The sequence below is a fragment of the Vespa crabro genome, chromosome 2 (genome assembly GCF_910589235.1).
Source record: "Vespa crabro chromosome 2, iyVesCrab1.2, whole genome shotgun sequence".
NCBI lineage: Eukaryota > Metazoa > Arthropoda > Insecta > Hymenoptera > Vespidae > Vespa > Vespa crabro.
This window is the reverse complement of record NC_060956.1, coordinates 1,835,001-1,862,500: the sequence shown is the minus strand read 5'-3', so window position 1 is coordinate 1,862,500 and position 27,500 is coordinate 1,835,001. Positions and strand designations below refer to the sequence as shown.

The window sequence follows — 27,500 nt, the reverse complement described above, 5'->3', positions numbered from 1 at the left end:
CTGCGGCGTCGACTTCACCTGCACACCTGGCCAATGACTTGAAGTCCGTAAAACGGCATAACGGCAGAGAATTGAGATGATCGATGTTTATATATATGTGTATAAGTATATATAAATATGTGTGTGTGTGTGTGTTAATATTGTATTTGTATGCGTGTGCGTATATGTGTATTAATATGTATTTGTGTATGAGTATATATTTGTATATGTGCATGTATGTGTGTGTATGTATGTATATATGTGTGCGAACAAGCGTATGTGAACAGAAAGAGAAAGAGAAAGAGAGAGAGAGAGAGAGAGAGAGAGAGAGAGGGAGAAAGAAAGAGAGAGAATGAAAGAGAGAGAGAGAGAGAGAGAGAGAGAGAGAGAGAGAGATGGATAGACTCCTTTTCTCCTGAATGAATCATGGAACGAGGAAATGCACGCCCACTTGCGCGTAACGTTAATTACCGATTCGATAATCGATAATTCCGAGAAAACTAGCTCCGTATATTTTCTCTAAGAGAGAAAATATATTTTTCCCGTTCGCTTTGATCATGGTCTAACGAAGATTGAGTGGCTGTCAAATAAAGCAAGAAGATTTGATATTATTTATCCCTCGGTGAAGCGGCGATTTATTTTTAATTCTTTTCCTTTTTCTTTTTTTTTTCCTTTTTTCTTTGTTTTTCTTTCTTTGATTAATTTATTTGTTCTTCTGTATTTTTTTCCACTTTATTTCTTCTTTCTTTCTTTCTTTCTTTTTCTCTTTTTATTTCATTCATTCCACGAACGATTTTCCAAAACTAAATCTAAAAAGACGTAATGTAGTATTGCGTTTGTATTGTTATCGTATATTATATTATCGAAATGAAAATGTACAATACATCATTTTATATAAATTATATACGTATATATGTATATATATATATATATATATATATATATATATATATATATATATATACATACTCTTATACTTTTCATCCACTTTTTAAAAAACATCAAGAAATAATATCATCAATTTTAATTTCCAACTCTCTATCTCTCTCTCTCTCATTCTCTTATTATATGAAAATATTATTTAGTGGATTAGGTATGTGCAAAGCTCATTAGAGCTGATCTCTAGAAAGAGAGAGAGAGAGAGATCTTTATTTATCATTATTACATTTTTAAACAATTGCATACGGAAGAATATTTACGTATGAACATTTTTCTTTCCTTTCTTTTTCTTTTTTTATAACAACATAAATACATACAAATATATATAATACATATATATATATATTTATGTATATACATATATATATAAATTGAAACGTAGATTTAGATTTTTAATCAATCGCGTTAAAATATCCCTCACCTCGATATTAAAACATTCGTTCTCCAGTGGGAATTGCGTTTCTCCATTTTATTACGCGGAGAAGGAAAAGAGAGAGAGAGAGAGAGAGAGAGAGGATGAGAAAAAAGAAAAAAGAAGAAAAGGAAAAAGAAAAAAATGAGAATGATAAGAGTTACGTCAAAATAATTTACAGCCACGGCGAAGAACGAATAAGGATCGAAAACGATGCAAACGAACGGAACTTTTATTTTCTCTTTCTCCCTTTCTCTTTCTCTCTCATTAACTCACTCGCTCACTCATTCTCTTTTCCATTTTCTTTTTTTATTTGCATTACCTTTTCTTTTTTCTTTTTGATTTTTTTACTTTATCCCTTCTTCTCCCTTCCATCTCTCTATCCTTTTTCTTTTTCTTTTTCCTTTTCCTACCTCTTTCTCTCTCTCTCTCTCTCTCTCTCTTTTTTTACCCATTTTCTGTTTTTTATATTTTATTTCTCCTGGTATCTCGCGTATATAACAGGTTTCAAGTTTCACGGAAACACGTGGGCGTTCGTTGTTGTTTCGTTCCCTTATACCGAGAGAGAAAGAGAGACAAAAAGAGAGAGAGAGAGAGAGAGAGAAAGAAAAAGAAAAAGAGAGAGAGAGAGAGAGAAAGAGAGAGAGTAAAAAAAGAAAACTTACTTTGCGCGTGTTAGATATAGAAAAATACAAATACAGTAATAGAAATGATAGAAGTAATAGAAATAAAAATAAAAAGTATGAAGAAAGAGAAAGAAAGAGAAAAAAAAGAAAGAAGAAAAAATAGAGAGAGAGAGAGAGAGAGAAAGAAAGTGATAAAAAGAGATAAAGAGAGAGAGAGAGAGAGACAAAGAAAGGGGGAATGAAAAATTTTAAAAGAAAATACAGAGAGAAAGAGAAACGGACAGATAGACAGACAGACAGACAGACAGACAGACGGACAGACAGACAGACGGACAAACAGCCAAGTGAAGAGAGAAAGAAAGAAAGAAAAGAGAGAGAAAGAGAAAAAGAGATAGAGAGAGAGAGAGAGAGAGAGAGAGAGAGAGAAGTGTACGTTAATTTTAGCCATTCCTGTGTAACGGAGCGTCTAATAGTAGCTTTCATTCGGCCCTTTCCTCTTTCTTTCCCTCCGTCTGGCCTTCGACCTCTCCCTTTCTCTCTCTCTCCCTCTCTCCCTCTCTCTCTCTCTCTCTTTCTCTCTACCTCTCTTTATCTCTCTTTCTCTTCTCAGCCAGACGTTAAGTCGTAAGCTGAATTATTCATGCAACGAATAATTAGGCGTTTTATGCGCTCTCTGCATAGCCGAATGCATGCGCCGCTTTGGCCATGTTCTCGTACGTACATACGTAAGCTGCAAGGCTATACGGAATCGCATTCACGACTTAATTCACATTGTCCCTTCTTAATGGGCGATCGCGTGCAAAGAGAGAGAGGAAGAGAGAGAGAGAGAGAGAGGGAGAATGAGAGAATTTGTACGTCTTTTGTATCTTCCTCAGGTTTAAAGGAGAATTCGATTTTATAATTTTTTTAATTATTTTTTTTGTTTTTTTTTTTTTTTTTATTTTTTTTTTTTTTTTTTTTTTTTTTTTTTTTTTTTATCGGAGGGTTTATCTTCTTTCGTTTTGTCTCTCCTTCTTGTTTCCCTTTTCTTCTCATTTCTCTTTTTCTTCTTATTCTATTTCCATGATATAAATGATCAGATATGAATGACTTTTTTCCTTAATCGATGATCTTACTGGACGATATTGTCGTGGGGATTACTTTTTATATTTTAATTTTACGTTTGTAATGATGTTTTTGTTTCTATTTTTTTTTTTTTTTTTTTTTTTTGTTAAATTAGGAAAGCTTTAGGATAATTCAGATTGTAAATGTTTCTTCGTTATTGTGCTTTATTTTTTCTTTCTCTTTTTCCTCTTTAACTCGCACTTTCGCAAATTAATTAGACATAAATTGATTATTTTTAATCAATGATTTAATTATATGAATTATATGATATTTCCCTCGTATTTATATTTTAATATATACTTTTTGATATATATTTTGATATATATTTTAATTTCTCATTGGTAATCATCTTCTTTTTCATAAAAAAAATTTTCATTATAATATTTATAGATATTAATGAAATATGTTTTCTATAACTCATTGCAAATTTTAAATTATTTTTTTAGAAGGATAATTCGTTTGTACGTAAAACTTTATACATTATTTTATTTCATTTCATTTTGATTTTATCACTCTTTTTGTTACTTCACTTTCGTAAATTAATTAGTTATTAATTTCTTCTCTTTCATTTTTAATCTATTATCATATTACACGATATTGTTCTCGAATCACTCGTTATATTTTAATTTCCCCCATTTCTTTTTTATTTCTTTTGGTTTCTTTTTTATTTATTTTTTTTTTTGTCTTTCTTTTTTATTTTTCTTTTCTTCACTTTTTTTTTTTTATGTATTTCCTTCGAAACCTCCTTTCAATACGTATTTTTCGCATGTGAAAAAATCGTAATAAAGTTTTATACGACTCATTGCAATTCCTATTGCTTTGGGATTGGATTAAAAAGAAAAGAAAAGAAAAGAAAAAAAAAAAAAAAAAGAAAAAATATTTAAAGAGATTTTAAAAAAAACGATCAAGAAAATATATTACATAGATTAGAATGATATGGGTAAGGGTTGGTTTAAATGTATCGGTGAGTAGTTCTCGAAGGCGAGAGACCTCATGAATTAGTAGAATCGAAGACGCTCGTAATTCGATGTTACTAAACGGCACTCACGAGACCCGAGTTACCTTCGAAATCTTCGATAATGAATGATCGTGAACGATCGAAATTGTTTTACCAGTAGTAAAGGTACGCGATTTTCTTTTTCCGTGCCGCCTTCTTTCTCTTCTTTTGTTTACTCCATTCTTATTTTAATCCTGCATTAACATGGGAATTACGTGAATAGACGTGACCGACCCAGAGGTGAAAAAGTTTGCTGAGAATTAAACGGAGCGTTCGAGAGAACGTTCGAGGAATTTCTGATGGGATACTTGTTTTACATAGAAGTAAAAAAAAAAAACAAAAAAAACAAAAAAACAAAAAAACAAAAAACAAAAGAACCAAAAAAAAAAAAAATGAAAAGAAAAGAGGGAGAACAAACGCATTTCTCCTGACCGATCCACATTATTTTCTATTCAAACATAAATTTGTGCAATTGTTAAATCTTTTTTTTTTTTTTTTTATATGTATCATCAATATGCAAAAATATTTTGAAATTAATTTCTAATCAAGGAAATAGAATTTCTGTGAGAACGTTTGAATATCATCTTGATCAAACAATAAATAAGATTATTAAATAGCACACCATTAAGAACTTTCTTCGTTGAGATATAATCAAAATAAAAAAAAAAGAAAAAAAAAAAAAAAAAAAAGAAAAAAAACAGTATTCGCTCGAGAAAGGCCATATTGAAAAATGAAATGAAATTAATTTCTATTCAAAGAAAAGAAAATTTTGAAAGAACGTAAGAATCATTTTGATCAATAATAAACAAGATTATTATATAGCATCATTTGAAGCTATAAGTAATATCATTTGAGCTATCCTTGTTGAGATATAATCTAATATATATTTAATTAAAATTATCTACAATATAGTATAAAAGTGTTTTCATTCGTAAAGATCAATGTTGAAAAAGAAATGATATTAATTTCTAATCAAGGAGAAAACATAAGGAACCATCTTGGTCAATAATAAACAAGATTATTAAGTAATACAGGTTGGACTTCCTTTGTTAAGAGAAATTGGGTGAAGCAACGAATGGCAAGGAGCAAGAGGATCGGCGAACTTGCGGCGCCCACAACTGAGAAACTAGAATCACTTACAACCGTTACTGTCTACAGTAAATCGTATGCACGCTAGAAGGTGAACCCGGCGTGTAACATGCAAATGACTTTGTTCTTCGGAAGTTAACCGAGTGTTAATTCGGTATTCACGATGCGTTGCTCGGAGACACCTCGGTATGAAAGAGATACATACTACAGGACGACATTAGGTCAACTCTTTAACGTAGGATATATCCTTTATTTATAATTAATAAAATCATTCGTAATAATAGTAATAATCATTTTTATTCATCCCCTTCCTTTCTATCAGAATTGAAATATTTATGAGTTTTACGATCGCCTTTGTATTTTTATACAAAAATTTTCTCCCTCTATGTTATGAATTTAATTCGTTTTTATTTTTTTTCTTTTTTTTTTTTTTTTTTTTTTTTTTCGATATTTTTCATTAATCAATGATAAATATGTTGTAAAATAAATGAATCAGTGTATACGAATATTTTGATCGATATAAATAATTAATTGACAGGATTAAGTCTGAATTCCATAACTAATATCACGTACCGATATATTTTATTATAAATATCGATAAATCATTCAAAATATTGATCCAATAAATAACAATCGAATTAAATCCCTTTAGACATTATTTTCTTTAATTTTCATCCGTACACATAAATCCAAAGGATTACTATAGATTCATGCATTGACTAGAAATTTTCAAAATTAAACCTTATCTGAATAGGAAGTAAGTTTCATTTAATACATCAACTTAACGTTATCCTATCATATCATAAGTCACGTTATATATTCGTTATTAATCCGATAAAACTTCGGGAAATTTATTAAATAAAATAAAATAAAATAAAATAAAATAAAATGAAATAAAATGAAACAAGATAAAATAAAATAAAATATATATATATATATATATATATATATATATATATATATATACATGTTTGCGTATGCGTATAAACGACCGCAAAAATTTTAGATTTATTCGATAATCAAGAGTGAAAAAAATAAAGACGACAAAAGGAAAAAGAAAAAAAGAAAAAGAGAATATAAACGTTCACGAAAATTTATCGATTAGTTATCGCTTTCGATTGTATCCTTGATAACATCATTTTACTAGTCATATATATATATATATATATATATATATATATATATATATGTATATGTATATACATATCGCACGATGCCATTTTAGTAGATAAAACTATTAATTACGAATGTCGAGATACGACAAACGACTTCTTCAACGTATGTAGGTACCATTAAGTATACGTAGGTATGTATGTCGCACTTAGTAAGCTAATTAACGCTCCTGAATCTTCCCTAGGAAAGGACGAGAATGAGAAAGGAGGAGAAGGACGAGAAGAAGGAGAAGGAGGAGGAGGAGGAGGAGGAGGAGGAAATCCTCGTTACGTTTCCTCCTCCTAATAGATTTACTCTTCTGATCCTAATGCACCTGCTACTGTACGCTCCTACTGTTACCGAAATACCGCATACGTTCGCGAGATAGAATATTTCTTACTATGTTAGAACATTATACATTATCTTCTATCATAATATATAATCTCATAATTATTGCTTTGTTCTTATTAACAATATATTGTTTCATATTTTTAAATAGATTATTGATAAAAATTATCGAAATAATTAACATAATTATATATATATATATATATATTTACATTCGACAATGAAAAAGAAAAAAAATTGGAAGTAAGAAATATTTATTATTATTATTATTATTATTATTATTATTATTATTATTATTATTATTATTATTATTATTATTATTTTCGATATAGAAATTTATCGATTTTTCTCAATTTATCAAATATTCACGAAATAATTGTTTCGATCTAGCTTATAGAAATACTTTAGGGCGTTATCGATATCATCGAATTTTCGATATTTGTGACTGAAAGAAAAGAAGAAGAAAGGAAAAGAAAAGAAAAGAAAAGAAAAGTAAAGAAAAAAAAAGAAAAAAAAAGAAAAAAAGAAAAAAAGAACAGGAAGAAAAAGGAAAGAAAAAGCATAGCTAAGAAAGCATCTCGAAAAGGGATAGAAAGGGGGTGGGGGGAGGGGTAGAAACAAAAAGAAAGAATAATAAAAAAAAAAGAGAGAGAAAGAGAACAAAAGGGAAAGAAGAAAAGGGATGAGAATCAAGAGGAATATATCGATTTGATTTTTGCTTAGAAAAGACGATCGACGAATGGTGAGTTCTTTCGAATAAGAGTCAAAAATCTTTGATTTCGTACGAATACTAGGACGGGTGTAACCGTACAACGTTTATATTGTAGATAGATAGATAGATAGATAGATAGATACATACATACATACATACATACATACATACATACATACATACATACATACATACATACATACATGTATACATATATCAAGAGGCAGATGTTGCTGCATAACTTCAATAAAACGAGACAGTTCCATATCGTCGAGTGGCCTCGAACGTAGAGATAGTCGAGAGTTGGCACGAAATTGCGCGAGGGGACCGAGAAGGTGAAAAGATCAAGAATACGTAGGTAAGTACGAGTGTGCTTGTATGCGCGCGGCGTTTGTGCGTGTGTATGTGTATGGATGCATTCGTATGTGAATGTGCGAGAAAGAACGAAAGAAAGAGAGAGGGAGAGAGAGAGAGAGAGAGAGAGAGGGAAAGAGATACGGATCTTTTCCAAGATGGATGATATATAGAACTAGTCGGCTTGGACGTACCATGTAAGATTCATTCGCTACAGCAAGCCAAACCGGCACGGGGTAGAGAAAGAGAATCACTTAGAAACGATCCACGAAGGGATAGACGATGAGCGAGATCGAGATCGAATCGACTAAGAAAGAGAGAAAGATTGAGAAAATGAGAGAGAGAGAGAGAGAGAGAGCCCAGATAGCGAGACACGAGAATGACACACCGAGAGGAGGTAATGGATGTAAGGGTGTAAAAAGTTGAAACGAGGATCCAAGAAGATCTGAGTTCTCTAGCTTTGGAGTTTCTTTTCTTCTTTTTTTTTTTTTTTTTTTGTTCATTATTTCTTTTTCTTCTCTTTCTTTTTTTATCGTTTCTTTCTGTTTTTTCTATTTTCTTTTTTCCATTGGCTTCACATGTGATATAAGGTGAACAATGTAATACACGATGATTGACCACGATCTTTTATTCATTTTAAGCGCGATTAACGATTTGGTACTTTATTCTTCTCTTTTTTCTTTTTTTTTTCTTGTTTTTGTTTTTTTTTCGCCTGATCCTTGTTCTTCCTTTCTTTGTTTTGATCAAATCATCGTTCGCGTCGAATTATAAAAACGTCAAATCGATTTAATTTTCAATGAAAAATCATTTATATTATGATATCGATGTCATCGTATATAAAAAACGAAAAAATTATTGAATATAAATATTAATTGTTATTGCATTAATCGACAATTATTGGTCATTGTTTACTTTCGATGAAGTTTCCTATAATTTTAACGATAATGCCGATTAATAAAATTCGAAACAACTTTGTAAACCGGTATCGATCCTTTTTATATTGGCGTAAATATAATGAAAAAAATTTTTATCGAAAAAAAATCTTACTCGGAATACCATGATAACAATAATAATAATAATGATGATGATAATAATAATATTGCACGGTGTAATGCTTCTTGAATATTATTCTTTTTTACTTTGGTAAATTTTCTTTACGTTTTATCCGCATCAGGAATCGTGTTTCATATTTTTCCTCTCATTAAACGTGCTTGTCCTTAACGTTAAGTACAAACATACATAGGACACATACATACACATGTATGTACATAGCATATGTAAGCCAACCTATTTTACGAAGTACTAACGAAGTGCAAATACAAGAGGGACCTTTTTTTCTATTAAATATCATACGCACGATGGCTCACGACGATACGCAAATAATGCATTAACGGTATTCCCATATACGAATAATACGAATTTCAAATAACACAAATCACAAAGATGTTTGTTTTCTTTTTTCTTTCTTCTTTTTCTTTTTCATTTCTTCCTTTTCTTTTTTTGTTTTTCTTTTTTTTTTCTTTTGTTTTTTTTTTTTCTTTTTTTTTTCTTTTCGCTAGATCGTGTTTCCTTTCTTTCTATTTAGAATTGTCATTCGACGTATCAATTTTAATACAAGTATCATAGAATCATCGGGAGACCGAAATGAAAAAGAAGAAGAGAGAAGAGAGAAAAAAAGAAGAAGAAGAAGAAGAAAGAAAAAAAAAGAAGAAAACATTGGATCGATCGATCGATCAAATGGCTATGACAGTGTCCTTGTTACTAATCCATACGATACGAGAAGAAGGATTTCACAAATGAATGAACGAGCTAACTGTCATCCAAATGAAAGGAACATTAATCACTCGAACATTTATTTCCAAGTCTTTCTATCGATCGATCGATCGATCGAATAGGATAGGATTGGATCGGAATGAAAAAAGAAAAAAAAGAAGAAAAAAAAAAAAAGAAAGAAAAAAAATTCAAGTAAATAGAATTTAAATTTAACCTCCGTTAGATCTAACTAATAACGAATATCACTAACCTGGCTTTAACTGTCGAAACTTAGATTGTTTGTTCGAATAGACGTGTTGCGGTAGAATAAAGGCAATCAGGACCAAATTGATCCCAGTGATCAGTTTCAATGTCATCCTATCAAATCAAGTTGTGTAGGGTCCAGCGTGTTACCTTCTTCCGTGGTAACTTCACAAAGTCTGAGATACAACGAGAAGATCCCTTGAAGATCTTTCTCGCGACTACCCTTCCTCGCTACAGTGAATCGAACTTGATCCCGGAACCCGGCGCCGGGTAATCTTCTTCTTCTTCTTCTAGTGACGAGTTAAGAAAAGGAAGAGAAGAAAGTATAAGAAGAAAAAGAAAAAGAAGGAGAAGGAGAAGGAGGAAAAGGAAGAGGAGGAGGAGGAGGAGGAGGAGGAGGAGGAGGAGGAGGAGAAGATGAAGATGATGAAGAAGAAGAAGAGGACGAAAGGGAGAAGAAGAAGGAGAAGAAGAAAAGGAGCGACCTCGGGCTAAGGTCACTCGTTGGTCCCACGCGTGACCACCCACTTCGTGTCGACTCGCCGAGGACTCGACTCACCGTAGGTACTCGCTCGAAAACCACCGACAAGTTTGAAGATCCTCCGAGAATGAACGAGGAAGAAAAAAAGAAAAAGTAAGAAAGGGAGAGAGAGATAGAATGAGAGAGAGAGAGAGAGAGGGAGGGACGGAGGGAGGGAGGGAAAGGGAAAGAGGGAGAGTTAGCGAGCGAGAAGGAGAGGGGAGGGGGAAAGGGCAAAGAGAAAGAGAGAGGGAAAGAGTCGGACAGTGGAAAGTCACGATCTCCTCTGAGTGGGCCGCTCGAGATGAAGAGAAAGAGAGAGAAAGAGAGAGAGAGAGAGAGAGAGAGAGAGAGAGAAAGATGGTAAATGAGAAAAGAAAGAAATGAGCGAACGAGGATAAACTGACAGACGTACGGGCGTACGCACGAGTCAATGAAGTGAGTGGTACTCACCCGTAGGAGGCTCAGCCCTCACCTTACCCAACTCAGTTCTCCTCCTCTTCCTCTTCCTTTTCCTCTTCTTCTTCTTCTTCTTCTTCTTCTTCTTCTTCTTCTTCTTCTTCTTCTTCTTCTTCTTCTTCTTCTTCTTCTTCTTCTACTTCTTCTTCTTTTACTACTACTTCTCCTCCTCCAACTCCTCTTCCATCGGCTCTTCTTCCTTCAACTCCTTCCCTCTCCTATCCTATCCCTTTTTACCTTTCTCTCCCTTCTCCTTTTTCTTCTTATCCTTCTCTCTCTCTCTCTCTCTCTCTCTCTCTCTCTCTCTCTCTCGTTTTCTTTCTTTTTTCTCTTTTTCTCTCTCCCTTTCTCTGTCTTTCTCTCTCTCTCTCTCTCTTCTTCTTTAAGAATAAAGAACTCGTACCCTTCTGCTTCTCATCAGACTGTTTCTTCCCTCTACTCCTACTCTTCTTCTTTTTCTTCTTCTTCTTCTTCTTCTTCTTCTACTACTACTTCTACTTCTACTTCTACTTCTTATCCCTTCCCCTTTTTCCTCCTACCGCAGTTCACTTATTGATACGTTAGCAGCACGCCGGCACTCTTAACGGCAGTCTAACCGATCAACTTCGAAGATCTTTCAGATATCTTTCGAAGAGCCGGAATTTCAACAAGAGATCTCTCAAGGATCCACTCAAACCTTCCAATCGATTCTTACCTTCGATTTGATCTCTCTCTCTCTCTCTCTCTCTCTCTCTCTCTCTCTCTCTCTCTCTCTCTCAACTCTGTAGTATTTTCTGTACTTCTAGTTTTTCAATAAAAGAGATAGAGTTTCTTTACTTGCATTCCTTCATCTCTCTCTCTCTCTCTCTCTCTCTCTCTCTCTCTCTCTCTCTCTCTTTCTCTCTTTTTCTCTTGGACTTTTAATTGTTTCTCTCGACCTCTTTTTAGCAAAGAAAATTCTGGACGAATAACAAACGATATTTTTTTTCTTTTGTTTGTACATACACACGTATACGCATATACATACATATATACATACATATATATATATATATATATATATGTATATACATTAATAATATTTATGTGAAAATATCTGACATCGTCAAGTTATTTCCTGAACGTTGTTTAAATTTATAACATAATCGTTGTAAATCTCAAAGATGCACTCATCTTCTCATCTTCTAATACGATTGATACTATATAAAGACGGTATATAAAAGGGAAGAGAAAAAAATAACGATAAGAAGAAAGAGAGAAGGAATCAAAGGTAGGGATCGTTCGTTAAAGAATTTTTTTTTCTCTTCCTCCCTCTTTCCTTTTTCTTTTTCTTTTTATTGTATCACGACCGTCGAACATCAAAATTCAACGTCACGATCGTACATTATTTTCCTTTGGCATGATTTCGTTTTGTTTCCTTGTCTTTTTTCTCTCTGTGTTCTTTTTTTTTCTTTTTATTTTTTTTTATCTTTTTTTTTTTTTTTTCTTTTCTTTTCTCATAAGATAAAACGATTCGAAACGAGGATTTTACAAGCAATACTGACGAAGGTAAGAATATTATGTCAACGAGTCGAAACGTTATTTGAGATATAATGAGAGAATCGATTGCCTAAATTAAAATGGACATGTATAAGAAAAGAGAAAATTAAAAGAGAATGCTGATGAGATAATGCAACGTGGATCGGTGATGCAAGGTAAATGACCAATGGATATTAAAGAGAGAAATGTATGAAGTAAAAGAAAAGACGGAGATACGAAAAGCGTGCCGTGGACAAGTCTATCCATCTTTCTTGGCTGACAAATCTGGGGAAGTGGAGTCTTCGGTACACAGATCCTCTCTTGGGGTTCGTTAACAAGAAATTCTACGGAGTCACCTGTGACTCTTTATCGTAGGGATGTCTATGAACTAACGATGTGTACGATCAAATTTCATCGAAAACTATTCGATCTTCGCGATAGAATTAGAACTTTGTTTTATTTTTCTTTTTCTTTTTTTTTTTTTTTTTTTTTTTTTTTTATTTTGTACGACGAAAGAGAGAGAAAAAGAGATGGACAAAAAGTACGTGAGAGAGAGAGAGAGAGAGAGGAACAAAGAGATAATTTAACGAAACGAAAGGATCTGTGAGCATCGAATCGAAGTTACTTCGCGAGACAGTGACTAATGATGGTCATTATCAGAGAAACGCATCCAGTTCTCTCTCTCTCTCTCTCTCTCTCTCACTCTCTCTCTGTCTCTCTCTCTCTCTCTCTCTCTTTCTTTCTTTCTTTCTTTCTTTCATTCTTCCTCTTTCTCTCGTTATCGTCGTTCTGGGAAAACGTTAACGCTTAAAGAATAATGCAGACCGAGTAGAGAAGTCTGCTACTAGTGTGATACTAGGGTAGTAAGACGAAAGAAAAGAAAGAAGGAGGGAGAGAGAGAGAGAGAGAGAGAGAGAGAGCGAGAAAGAGTTGAATCGAAGTTGAACACTCTCTCGCAAACTTGCAGTCGGACGCCTCTGAATCTACGTCGAATAACAGCACCACCAAACCGAGAAAACTTTTCTACAAATATATATATATATATATGGACAGATGTATATATGTATGTATATACCTACTAAGTGAATATATATATATATATATATATATATATACCTAACTAAAGTTTACTACCTACACGATCACAATTTTCCATTGGTCTACTATTCAAGCTTCGACTTAAAACGTTTTAAATCTTCTCCTTGTTCACAAATAGAAACAAACACATCTTCGAATTCGAAGAATTCGTTTAATCAAGAATACGTGGTCTGTAATTTCAGAATACTTATTAACTCAGTATACGTATATACCTACATACATACATACTATACGTACGTACATACATGCATGCATACATACATACCTCGAATCTCTAAAGTATTTTGATTACGATAAAAGCAAGAAGGGAAGAATGCAACGAGTGCAACCTGCATTTCAATTGAGAAAAAGCTTTTTCATTCATTATTTAAGATGGATTATCTACCCATCAGTATGCACCACGTTCGTCAACTGCGAAGAAGTTGAAGTATTTTTTTCTTGTTTTTTTTGTTTTTTCTTTCTTCTCTTTCTTTTTCTTTTTCTTTTTTCTTTTTTTCTTTTTTTTTTTTTTTTTGTTCTTTTTTCCCCTCTAAATTCAAGTCCAACTGCAAACGATTCAGAACCTTCTCGTGACATTCTAATTCACCAATATTAATATATTTTTTAACGTTTGCCCTTTACGCTATTATAATGCCATTGAAAATCGGCTTTAACGATTGAAGAACTCGTGAAATCATTGAAAGTACTAACTTCAAATAATTCGACGATAGGTATTCGAAATGAAATTTCAATGAGTGCTGAGTAATTCCTCAAAGGTAATGCATTTGGAGATTTTCGAATTGGAATTGGTGGAAGAGAAGGGAAAAAAGGAAGAAAAAAATAAAAAATAAAATACAACAAACAAACAAACAAATAAACAAACAAACAAACAAACAAACAAACAAGTAAGCAAGTAAGCAAATAAGCAAACAAAACAAAAATGAAAAGAGTACTTTTCAACGCCGAACGAATCGACGGGATTACTTTTTATTTTTTCGATTTTCATTATTTCCACGGAATGGTATACGCACATACGAGTTCTCGTGTTATTGACGTGTTATAAAGCAAATGCATGAAAGAGTGTTTCTCATGTGCAATATAACGTAAAATATATGTATACACACACACACACACAAATATATACATTTATATATATATATATAATATCGCCAAATGTTTACTATCCTATTGATTTTGTAAACAAATGTTTCAAATAAAATTTTCTAGATTTTGAAGAATCTAATGTAATATGTATCACAGCTATTTCATGGTGGAAAATGCTTTTTTGTCAATGTACAAAAGTCATAATAATATTTTTACATAAAAATCAATATTTTCTGGTTAACAAAAGTTTTATAAAACATCGATGCGAATCCTATAAGTATGTACTTTGTACTCTTTCATCGACCTATCAATGAGTTTAATCAAAATTTCGCAATAACGCGATCAATATTCCTATAAATATTTATAATGAATCATTAATCATTATATTATAATGAATACATCGATCGATTTTATTTTTCTCTTGATTTTCCATTCATTCTTTTATTCACTTATTTATTTATTTGTTTAATTTATTAAACCGTCGAAACTCGACTAAATATTTTTTATAATTTTTGTTAGGCTTAAGAAATATCAATTTCTATTGAAAAAAAAAAAAAAAAAAAAGAAAAAAAAAAAGAAAAAGAAAATAAAATTGTTATAGATTCCGTATCTTGACAATAATGATCTCTACGAAATAGCCGTAATATATATTGCATTTTTCCCATCATCCCCCGTCACATTCCCACAAGACAAATTTTATTTGAATCGTTTGTTTACAAAATCAATTACGAATTGGAGATATTCGATCGTATCGTTTAAAATGTGACACACTATATACACATATGTATACGTATAAATAAATGTACATTATATAATAATAATCGATTATATTACTGCACGTGTTAATTGTTTCCCATTTAAATTTCCATTAAAAAATTTTTTAATGTTTCACGTTAGTACGTATTACGTGAATGATTAAATTATCATACTTTGTAAATTACGTTTCTTTGTAATAACTTAAAATGCATCATTATTTATATCGTAAGTATTAAAGAGAGAGAGAGGGAGAGAGAGAGAGAGAGAGAGAGAGATAGAACGATTTAATCGAAGGAAAGAGAAAAAAAAAAGTAGAAAGGAACGATAGAAAGACGATAGGATAAGTCGAGTTGTTCGCACGACGCACGTTGTCCGTTCTAAGCCGCTACGTCTACGTAGAAGGCTAATTGTGATGTCGATAGTGGAGAGTGAAGACATCGTTACATCGTAGATCAACCATTTATGGATGAAATCGGTATCTATTTCTTCGATTCGTTTCGAACGAAACCGTCGACCTCCCGTGAGTATCTAGTATTTTGTAATGAGATTTCATCGAGTAGGTATTTTATCTCGATCGACGATTTCTCGATCGATCACTCTCTTCGTTTTTATCTCTATACCATGATATATATTGTATCTATCTATATATATATATATATATATATATATATATATATATATATGTACAAGTCGATGTGTATATATGTATTTGAAAAATGTATTAAAATTACCTATGAGATAAGATTGCAATATTAAACATACATAATAATAAAATGATCACAAGATAAATAGATAGATAGATAGATATATGATATAGTATCTAATCCAAAATTCCAATGAAGATTGGATCGTCTATTATAATAGGTATCTATATAATATATAGAAGTAGGAAGTAGTACCAACTCTATCGTAATCAAGGATGACTATCGGGGAATCGATCGATAGTGGAAAGTGTTCGTTCAAGTTTCTCTTAACTCGAGTTAAGCTGAGAGAAAGAGAAAGAGTTATACCATGGTTTATTGGTTAAGAGGAAGGAGATGGTAGCTCATGAAACATGGATCGAGAGTCGCCCTGAGACTCAAGAACGCAAAGAAATCCGGCCGCCCGTGGCGCCGTCGGTGATGATCACCATCGATGTAACTATAAGATGTTACTATCCGTAAACTCATTGCAAGCCATGCGTGCCATAAGAAACGTTTCCATGCGCTGTTGGATTCAAGGAAATTAGTGCCACCACGATGCGATGCAATGGGATGCGATGCGTGCTCGGGAACTTGCCGCATATATCATTCTATCTCTTTCTTTATTTCTTTCTTTCTCTCTTTCTCTCTATCTCTATCGCTATATATCTATCTATCTATCTTATTCTTTTTTATTCTCTTTTGGACTTTATCCCAGAACGATCGCGTTCTCTCTCAGCAAAGTTGCCGTGGATCGTCTTCATCCATAAAGCGGCCAGTTTTTCGTACCACCAACATATATATACATACGTATATATATATATATATATATATATATATCGCGGCACTACCATTTTGAACTTTCAAAATTTATCCCCGTCGCAATATCTAAGGAATAAACAATTCATAGTTTGTAAATTCTCGACGAATGTATAATAAGTGGGCGTATAGGTTTGGGTCGAAAAAAGAGGGGAGAAAAAAAAAAAAAGAAAGAAAAGAAAAGAAAGATTTTTTTCTATCAGAGATTTATACGATTTACACGTATAATATTATGCAATTGTAATATCTCATAGATATGATAAGGAATGAACATTGATGTTCTACCTATTTCCATCTACCTTCTCTAAACACGATGACTCATTAAATCTCGCAATTGACAATGATTTAATAATTATTCGAATGTTTCCTTCAAAATCATTTATAGATTTTACGTTCTTATCTTATTGTCGAATGAAGAAGCGAAAAGGGGGAAACAAAAAAAGAAAGGTGAAGAAAATGAAAAGAAAAGTCAAAGTCATAGAAAAAAATCAAAAGCAAACACGTAAAAAAGTGTGAATTTAAAAAGTAGTGAGAAATTGCGGCGCCTATGTATGTATGTAAATCTATACAAAGTGGGAAGAAGAATAAATTCGTCCTAAGTAAGTAAGTAAGTAAGTAAGTAAGTAAGCGAATACTTACTTATGTATGAGTTTGTCGAGAAAAACAGAAAAAAGAAAAAAAAAAAAACAAAAAGAAAAAAAAGAACGAAAAAAAAGAACAGAAAGAAAGAAGAATAAAAAACTTCTCTACGTATCTACTTATCGATCCATTGTAGATTTATTCTGGTTACACGCAATAAATATCATGCAATTGTAATAATCCGACATAGAATACGACAAAAAGAAGGGAATCGGCTACGACTTTCGTAACTTTTGCTCACTTTCCCTTTTCCCTTTTCCCTATCCATCCTATCCACACGCAAATCATCCCATTATAGAAGATACCAATTGTCAATTGTTAATGATACAAAATATTCAATGTATTTCGTTTGTTATCACGTAAGGATTTAAGTTTTTCTTTTATTCCTGGACGACGTTATATATAAAAAAGATAAAAAAAAAAAAAAAAAGAAAAAAAAAGAATAAAAAAAAGGTAAAAAAAAAAAGAAAAAAAAGAAAAAGAAGTTGTACTTAAAATTGCGACGCCTATGTATGTAAATACATATACCAAGGTGGAAGAGTGTGTGGACACACACGAATCACTGAAGAGAGAGAGAGGGAGAGAGGGAGAGAGAGAGAGAGAGAGAGAGAAATGAGCCAATGAATAATGAGCACGTTGAACACTCTTATTCGAGGATAAAACTTGCATGCTCTTTACAACGACCAAAAGAAAAAGAGAAAGAGAGAGAGAGAGAGAGAGAAAGAGAGAGAAAATTCGTAGAAGACGATCGTCCGGAACATACGTCTCCTACGACATACAGGTGTGCCAAGGTAATATAGTCTTGAAATTATCGTGAATTCTCCGTAGAAGGATCGCCGAATTCGTCGAATCGAGAAAAGAAAATTAAGAAGAAGAAGAAGAAGAAGAAGAAGAAGAAGGTTAGCGTGACTTACGTTAAGCACGCGTGGTCCCACAACGACGATACAACTCACACGTAATCTTCTTTCGTGTCGTGGTGTTGCTTTTTCTTCTTTTTTTTACTTTTCAACATCCCCAACAAACCCCATACCATCCTACATCGATTCACATTGATTAAAGACAAAATGCGTGCAATCTCTTTTCTGTTACTTCGCCGTTTCTGGGTACTTTCATACTGAGTTCCTGTTAAAAATAATTTTTCGTTAAAGCACCAATTAATTTGTAATATATATATATATATATATATATATATATATATATATATATATATATGTGTGTGTATATGTACATCTAACTACCGATACTTATTTTATATTAATTAATTATATTATATATGTACGCGTACATTGATTGAATTTTTTAATAACGTAAATAATGGGAAAGAAAAAAGAAGGTAAAAAAGAAAAAAGAATAAAAATAAAGAAAAAGAAAAAAATCTCGCCTAATTCACTTAGGTCAATTTATAAAAAATCAACTCTCACCCCTGCGACAATATTATCAGATGGTGGCGCTCTCTCGGCGACAATCAATCGAACTATTTTCTCGAGCTATTCTTTACGTCGGATACTTTTATGTACGAAATAATTTTATCAATTATTTTGAAATATAACAAATTATAGCGACGTAAATATCTCCAATAGTTTTTACCTGATCTATCGATCTTTCTTTTTTTTTTTTTTCTTATTTTTCTTATTTAATACTTCGTTAATTGTAACGTATCGACCGTAGAATCGATTTTTGTTTATCATCCGTGAGTAATGTACAAATTTATTCGAATACGTGTACGATACGATGGATAAACGATGTTTGAATTTTGACTTTTGATTTTCCTTCTTCATTCCTTTTTTCCTTTTCTTTTTCTTTTTCTTCTTCTTCTTCTTCTCCTTTTTTTTCCCGTTCTTTTTTTCTTTTTTTTTTTTTTTTTTCTTTTTTTCAATTTTTCAATACTCGCGAATAAACGAGACTTCGTATTTATTTTAAAAGAACGAATCGATGATCTCGTCAATGCATACGTACATATGTAGACAACTTCATCTAACGCGTGATTACAAATTAAGGAAATGTGGCGCTGATAGTCAGTCCGGTTTTTGAAGAAATATGGCGGATGTCGAGGTAAGTCTGTCACGTGGAATACTAAAAGATATAATATTATTTATAAATTACAAAAAACTAATTAACGTTTATATTACAGCTGACTAAAGCCTTAAAAGATTTACCTAATCGAATTCAAACCGCCAGCAAAAAGGAGCGGCGTGAGATTTTACAAAATGTCGTCGATGTGTTGTCAAATCCTGGTAAGATAACGTTCAACATTGTAATAAAATTAATTTGATAACAATTATATCGATAAACAAACAAGAATTGATAACAATCAATAATCTCTTAATATCATGCCAGTGTGCCACTTTAATATGTTATTGAAAAATATTCCTAATAATTAGATAATTCGCTACCAGTTGAATCTGCATCAATTCATGCTTTTATCCTATGTAAATACTATTCATTGGTGATACATTGTGTATATATGTATATGTATATATATATATATATATATATATATATTTATACATGTTAGTTTACAATGACAATTCAATTACAAATCTTTGAAATGTTTATTTTCCATAGGATACAATTGATTGAAATTATTATTATTTGGTACATGAAAAGTTTGTTTTATCGTTTAAAATGGGAAAAAAAAAAAAACAAAAAAAAGAAAGAAAAAAAAATGCATACCATCCATTATCATTTATCCTCGTTATATCGTGTCATTTATTTCAGGTATTAATGACAAAATCGTCTGTGGTATTTGCAAAGTTCTATCTCTTACTTTGCATCGATATAAAGATACAGCTTCCCAATCTTACGTGAAAAATGTCATTAAAAAGTTATTGGCAAAGCAACCAGAAGCCACCGTGAAACATATGACAAGTGTTATTGCAGAACAAGCTACTTGGCATAAAAATGTTGTTCCTACGTAAGATTAACATTACATCATATGACATAACCTTGTACTATTGTATCAGAAAATATTATATATGTTAACGTTACTTATGTTGGTCACTTTCCAGTCTGAATACCGCTTTAACTGCATATCTGACATTAAAATGGTCAACACTTGTGATATTACATGGAATCAATAAGAATTTTGAGAATTGCACAGAACTGGGAAAACTGATTGAAGCCCAAGCCAACTTAAGCGCAGCATCATTGGCATCTACGGATAAAAAATTATCTGATAAAACGTATACGTTGCTCGCGCATGAGTGGTCATCCGTTAAAGATATTGAAATTAAATATGTGGAGACATTAGTAAAACTTGAGATTGGAAATGGAGTTATTGTACTTGCAAGCTTGCTCACAAAATATTTAGTGAATACAAAGAAAAGTGAACTTATAGAACAACTGAAGGTAATCTAATTAATAACATAATCCAAATAATTGTGATTATATTGATTTCAATATTTATAGAAAGAAATAATATATTCTTATCGTTTTAGAAAAATGTCATAGATACATTCATAAAAGTGACCATCAGTTCAAAGAAAAAGCCAGATTTATATGTGGTTGATACTGCGATACCTCTTCTACGTAGAATATCTCATGAGGAATTTAAGATACAATTGTTGCCAGCTTTGCAAAAGGCTATGTTAAGAAATCCCGAAATAATAATTGAATCTGTTGGACATATATTAAGTGGATTGAGTCTTGATTTAAGTCAATATAGTCAAGACATTTGCAAAGGACTATTTGCAAATTTACACTCTAAGGAAGATCTTGTTAGGGAAGAGGCTGTAGGCGCATGCCGTAGGCTTGCACGACAATGTTCAGACACAACTGCCTTGGAGAGTTTACTTGCATCTGTATTCGCAGTATTTCATGGATCCGAAGGGAAATTAACGGTGGCAACTCATAAAATATCTGTATTGCAAGGAGCAGGTAATTTGAGTTACAATGCAGCTTCAGGAAGTAGCGTTCAACGATTGGCCGAAACTGCATGTGAACATTTCATAAAGGTTCTTGAAACAGAGGTACATGAAAAAACATTGATTCATGCTTTAGAAATGATGGCACTTTGGTCAAACAAATTTGCAAACAATGTACCCCAAAATGTAATAGATGCATTTAAAAAAGGTATGGCAGCAAAAACTTCTACTGCATCAGTACGTACTGCTTACATCAAACTTTTCTTCTCTACACCAGTAGACTCTTATTCGGGCACGATAGCGCCTATATTAATTCAAGCGATAACAAGAGCTATGCAACAAAGTGCACAGCCTATGGCTGTAACGGAAGGATTAGTAGCGTCATATTTATTACTTAAATTTGTATTGGCAGATCAAGTGGAAAATGATAAACAAATAATATTATGGAATGTTATAGACGAACAAATATTCTTTTCTGAAAAATTTTTAACAACATGCGGTGACGATACGTTATATCATCTTATGTTATTATGCGAGCGTCTTATTACAGAATTTGTTGATAGGCTAAATGAAAAGGCTTTGAATGGAATTCATAGAGCGATCGTGGCATGTTCAACAGCACCAAAATCTGCCATCAGAAAGCGTTGCTTTCCATTGATAAAAAAAGTTTTAACTAGTTTAAGTACTTACGCACCGGTCGAAGCACTTTTAATAGAATTTAATAAGTTCCTTGAAAATGTTAAAATCAAATCGGAAAATGATAAAGATAATAAAGATGATACGTCTACTAGCGAGATAACTGGTAGATGTTTAGCAGATGGATTACTTGCTATATGTTCTGGATCATTTCTATTTGAATTACCTGCCATGCAATTGACACGAGACTCATTGATTCCGGCTCATCATCCAGCGATATTAAAAGCGGTTCCAAACTTATGGTTGAAAATAGCTAAGAACTTTAATCTTGTACCAAAAGACTTTCTTAGAACTTATAGCAACGAAATAAAAAAGTTGCTCATACAAAATTATAATCCTGTACCAAGTTACGAGAATGCGCTTGCTAAAGTACTTCAACTTGCTCCGGATACTATTTTGCCAAGTTTAATATTAAACGTAACGAATAAACTAAACGATTCGGAAATTTTAAAGGTCACTAAGGACGAATATTTTACTTATCTTACACCCGAAGGCGAACTATATGATAAGAGCGTACTGCCAACCAATGATGAAAATGACATATTAAACGCAATGAATATGAAACGAGAAAGTAAGGTATATTCTTTTAAGGAACAACAAGAGGAATTACAATTGAGACGTGAATTGTATGAAAAACGTAAAAGAGAGGGAAAGATAAAGGAACCGAAGTTGACCCCGAAACAGGAAGAAATTTTAAAAGGACAAATAGCAAAGGAAAATGGTATTAGAAAGAGATTGACCGAATTGAAATCAAAGATAGATCATGCAGTATCGCTTATACGTTGTGCGATACGTGGTAACGGTCAAGAACTTTCTTTATATCTGAAGGATATATTGTCGCCTATTTTAAAAAATTTAGGATCTCCATTGGCCGCACCAGCTATATCCGAACTTTATGTCGAGTTGCGAGAAATCGTACAGATCGGTACAAGTACGACATTAGGAAATTTAATAGCACACGTTACATTGAGACAATTGCAACCGCAATGTGATTTAGATCCAGCCTGGGAAGATGAGAATTTAGACATAGTTGTTAAAAGAACTTTAAATCTTATTCATACGATTACGATTAAACATAAACGTTTGTTTACCGCACCTGCTTTCTGTTATATCTTTCCATTTCTTAAGAAGACCCTATTAACGTACAAAGATGACGCGATGATAGTCCAAGGATTGCAAATAATTCAGGATCATGCTAAACAAAGGGGAAATAGTGCAGATTTGAAAGATACGAGACATCCTAGGCTATTACCCAGAAAACAAATATTTGATTTACTTATAGAACTTATGAGTAATACAACTGGAAGAGTACAATCGCATGCGGTAGCAACGTTATTAGACGTTGCTCAATCTGGTAGTGGTCAACCAGGTACAGCTTTGGCAACGAGCGATGATATTGATTCGTTAATCGGTGCTCTACAAAATGCATTGTCAGCGGTAAGGGATGCGGCTTTAAGAGGTCTCACTGTTATAAGACAAGCATTCCCATCGCAAAAAGAGGATCCCATACAATTGCTTCGTCTAACAAGAAGAATATGGATCGCAAGATTTGATGTTTGCAATGAGAATATAATACTTGCCAATGAGCTCTGGACTGCTGCTAATTTAATAGCTCATCCTGATATCCTTTGCGACGAATTGATTCAAGATATTGCACATCCGGTTGAACCTGTACAGCAAGCTGCCGCATGCGCTTTGGCACAATGTTTGACCAACGTATCGCATTTAACTCCATCGATATTAGACAGACTTTTAGAATTGTATCAAGAAAAATTAGCAATGATACCGCCAAAACTTAATGATTTTGGTCGTGTGGTAGAACAACCGATCGATACTTGGGGTCCACGTCGTGGTGTGGCACTTGCCCTGACTCAAATAGCATCGCTATTAACATCAGAAACTATTCAACGTCTTGTACAATTCTTCGTTTCAACGGGCTTAGGAGATAGGAACCAATCGGTTCGTACGGAAATGTTGAATGCCGCTGTAGCTGCGGTTGATCTTCATGGAAAAAAAAATATAACTTCCCTTTTACCTGTATTCGAAGATTTCATGGACAAAGCACCTAAAATTGGTAGCTTCGATTCCATAAAACAATCTGTTGTTATTCTAATGGGTTCGTTAGCGAGACATTTGGACAAAGACGATCCACGTATCAAGCCAATCGTGATGCGTTTAATCGCAGCTCTTTCAACGCCATCCCAACAAGTACAGGAAGCAGTGGCCAATTGTTTACCACATCTTGTACCTTCCATCAAAGAGGATGCACCAAAAATCGTTGATAATCTTATGGATCAATTATTGAAATCGGACAAGTATGGAGAACGTAAAGGTGCTGCTTATGGATTAGCAGGTATCATCAAGGGTATGGGTATTTTAGCATTGAAACAATTAGACATTATGACTACACTTACCAATGCTATTCAAGACAAGAAGAACTATAGGCACAGAGAAGGTGCATTGTTTGCTTTTGAAATGTTATGTACGATGTTGGGTAGATTATTCGAACCATACATCGTTCACGTATTACCACATTTATTACTATGCTTTGGAGACTCCAGTCAATATGTAAGAGCAGCCACAGATGATACAGCTAGAGTAGTTATGAGTAAACTCTCGGCTCATGGCGTAAAATTGGTATTGCCAAGTTTATTAGCGGCACTGGAGGAAGATTCTTGGAGGACCAAAACTGGTAAGTATTCTGACAAATTTTACAATTACATTTCTATAGATATTTCTACAATAGAAATTAGTAATTGAAGGAAAACTTTGGATCAATAGGATCGGTCGAATTATTGGGCGCAATGGCGTACTGCGCACCGAAACAATTAAGTAGCTGTTTGCCAAGTATCGTACCTAAACTAATAGAAGTACTCAGCGATTCTCATACAAAAGTTCAAGAAGCTGGTGCCGAGGCATTGAAAGTCATCGGCAGCGTTATTCGTAATCCAGAAATTCAAGCTATCGTGCCAGTTTTATTGAAGGCTTTGCAAGATCCCTCTCACAAGACAGCAACTTGTTTGCAAACACTTTTGGACACACAATTCGTTCATTTCATCGATGCACCGTCTTTAGCTTTGATCATGCCAGTCGTGCAGCGAGCCTTTTTGGATCGTTCGACTGAGACAAGAAAAATGGCCGCACAGATAATCGGTAATATGTATTCTCTAACCGATCAAAAAGATTTGACTCCTTATTTGCCAACCATCATTCCTGGCCTGAAGACGAGCTTGTTGGATCCCGTACCCGAGGTACGTAGTGTATCAGCTAGAGCATTAGGTGCGATGGTTCGCGGAATGGGAGAGTCCAGCTTCGAAGATTTATTACCATGGTTGATGCAAACATTAACTTCAGAAACAAGTAGCGTAGATAGATCTGGAGCAGCTCAAGGACTTTCCGAAGTAGTCCGCGGTTTGGGCGTAGAAAAATTACACAAACTGATGCCCGAAATTATCTCAACTGCCGAAAGAACTGACATAGCTCCACACGTTAAGGATGGTTACATAATGATGTTCATTTACATGCCAAGTGCATTTACTACCGAATTCACACCTTACATAGGACAAATTATAAATCCAATATTGAAAGCTCTTGCCGATGAGAACGAGTACGTACGTGAGACCGCATTAAGGGCTGGCCAAAGAATCGTTACCTTGTATGCGGATTCAGCTATTATGTTACTTTTACCGGAATTGGAAAAAGGTCTATTTGATGACAATTGGCGTATAAGATATTCATCCGTTCAATTGCTCGGTGATCTTTTGTATAGAATATCTGGTGTATCTGGAAAGATGTCAACTGAGACAGCAAGCGAAGACGATAACTTTGGAACAGAACAATCACACTTAGCCATCATCAATGCTTTAGGCGCTGAAAGACGTAATCGAGTCTTAGCTGGCCTTTACATGGGTAGATCCGACGTAGCTCTGATGGTACGTCAAGCTGCTCTTCACGTTTGGAAGGTAGTTGTCACGAATACACCGAGGACATTAAGAGAAATATTACCAACTCTATTTACCCTTTTACTTGGATGTTTGGCAAGCACGAGTTACGATAAGAGACAAGTGGCTGCACGAACGTTGGGTGATCTTGTAAGAAAATTAGGAGAAAGAGTACTTCCAGAAATTATACCGATTTTGGAGAAGGGTCTTCAGAGTGAACAGGCTGATCAAAGGCAAGGTGTTTGTATTGGTCTTTCTGAGATCATGGCAAGTACAAACAAAGATATGGTCTTGACGTTTGTCATCAGTTTGGTACCAACTGTTAGGTGAGTATATTTTATCATAACTCGTATACATTAGATATTATCAATGCTTACGATAGTTTTCTATGATAAATACTATGATAAACTTTGAATTCTAGAAAAGCTTTGTGCGATCCATTGCCCGAAGTTCGTCAAGCAGCAGCAAAAACTTTCGATGGATTACATTCAACAGTTGGCGTTCGGGCCTTAGACGATATACTTCCAGCTATGTTAACGCAATTAAATTCACCTGATCAAGCCGAAGCTGAAAATACGTTAGATGGTTTACGCCAAGTAATGGCAATTAAATCACGCGTCGTATTACCTTATTTAGTACCTCAGTTAACAACTCCGCCAGTTAATACGAAAGCTCTATCGATCTTAGCCAGTGTCGCTGGAGAAGCATTAACGAGATTTCTACATAAGATCTTACCAGCCCTATTGACCGCCCTTTCTAGCGCTCAAGGAACTCCAAATGAGGTACAGGAATTAGAGTACTGTCAAGCCGTTATTCTTTCGGTTACCGACGAAGTTGGTGTTAGAACGGTCATGGATCAATTAATGGAAGCTACCAGATCGGAGGATGCATCGAGACGACGAAGCGCGGCAACGTTACTCTGTGCCTTTTGTCGTGACACTAGAGCCGATTATAGTCAATATGTACCACAACTTTTGCGCGGACTTATTCATCTCTTTACCGACGAAGATAAAGACGTATTGCAAATGAGTTGGGAAGCTCTTACTGCGGTCACCAAGGCAAGTTCAATAGTTCAATATTTCATTCATAAAAGAAAAGTTCAAGGATTACAGAAAAAAAAGAACGTTAATAACTTTTACACAAACTATCATCTCTGTTTGTTTATAGACATTGGCATCCGATCAACAAATCACTCACGTACAGGATATCAGACAAGCTGTTCGTTTTGCAGTATCCGACTTAAAAGGACAAGAACTATTACCTGGATTTTGTTTACCGAAAGGTATAACACCGATACTTCCTATATTTAGAGAAGCAATATTAAATGGTTTACCTGAGGCAAAGGAACAGGCTGCTCAAGGATTAGGAGAAGTCATTAAATTGACCAGCGCTTCCGCGCTTCAACCAAGTGTTGTACATATCACTGGTCCATTGATTAGAATACTTGGTGATCGTTTCAATTGGAGCGTTAAAGCTGCTGTACTTGAGACGCTTGCTATTTTACTTGGCAAGGTTTGTAAATCTTTATATCAAAAATAATATATTCTTATATATTATTTAAGGAGATACGATCATTTTTATCTCGTTAGGTTGGTGTTATGCTTAAACAATTTTTACCTCAATTGCAAACAACATTCTTAAGAGCATTGAACGATAGCAATCGTCAAGTCAGGTTAAAGGCAGCATATGCTTTGAGCAATCTGATCGTTATACATACTCGA

General features: G+C 33.5%; 2 protein-coding genes across 4 annotated transcripts in view; one reads left to right on the top strand and one right to left on the bottom strand.

Moving 5' to 3' along the window:
- The window catches only part of LOC124433074, a 33,970-nt gene extending 14,622 nt beyond the window's left edge, over nucleotides 1-19,348 (bottom strand). The window contains exons 1-2 of one of the 3 annotated variants that reach the window (XM_046982626.1): nucleotides 19,269-19,348; nucleotides 18,194-18,401 (exon numbers count right to left, since the gene is read on the bottom strand). Coding sequence is in view for 1 of the 3 variants with exons in the window: in XM_046982624.1 (XP_046838580.1) it covers nucleotides 9,736-9,841 (106 nt within the window). In the remaining 2 variants the exon portion in view is untranslated. Of the gene's footprint in view, nucleotides 1-9,735; nucleotides 10,019-10,728; nucleotides 10,775-18,193; nucleotides 18,402-19,235 lie in introns of those variants that run through there. The other 2 variants (XM_046982625.1, XM_046982624.1) reach the window with 2 other exon arrangements.
- The window catches only part of LOC124433073 (eIF-2-alpha kinase activator GCN1), a 10,849-nt gene continuing 2,634 nt past the window's right edge, over nucleotides 19,286-27,500 (top strand). The window contains exons 1-9 of the mRNA XM_046982623.1: nucleotides 19,286-19,331; nucleotides 19,411-19,513; nucleotides 19,998-20,193; nucleotides 20,288-20,627; nucleotides 20,717-24,530; nucleotides 24,620-26,105; nucleotides 26,201-26,837; nucleotides 26,947-27,291; nucleotides 27,369-27,500. The exon at nucleotides 27,369-27,500 is cut by the window's right edge and continues 62 nt beyond it. Of these exons, the coding sequence (XP_046838579.1) occupies nucleotides 19,317-19,331; nucleotides 19,411-19,513; nucleotides 19,998-20,193; nucleotides 20,288-20,627; nucleotides 20,717-24,530; nucleotides 24,620-26,105; nucleotides 26,201-26,837; nucleotides 26,947-27,291; nucleotides 27,369-27,500 (7,068 nt within the window). The 5' untranslated portion in view covers nucleotides 19,286-19,316. The remainder of the gene's footprint in view (nucleotides 19,332-19,410; nucleotides 19,514-19,997; nucleotides 20,194-20,287; nucleotides 20,628-20,716; nucleotides 24,531-24,619; nucleotides 26,106-26,200; nucleotides 26,838-26,946; nucleotides 27,292-27,368) is intronic.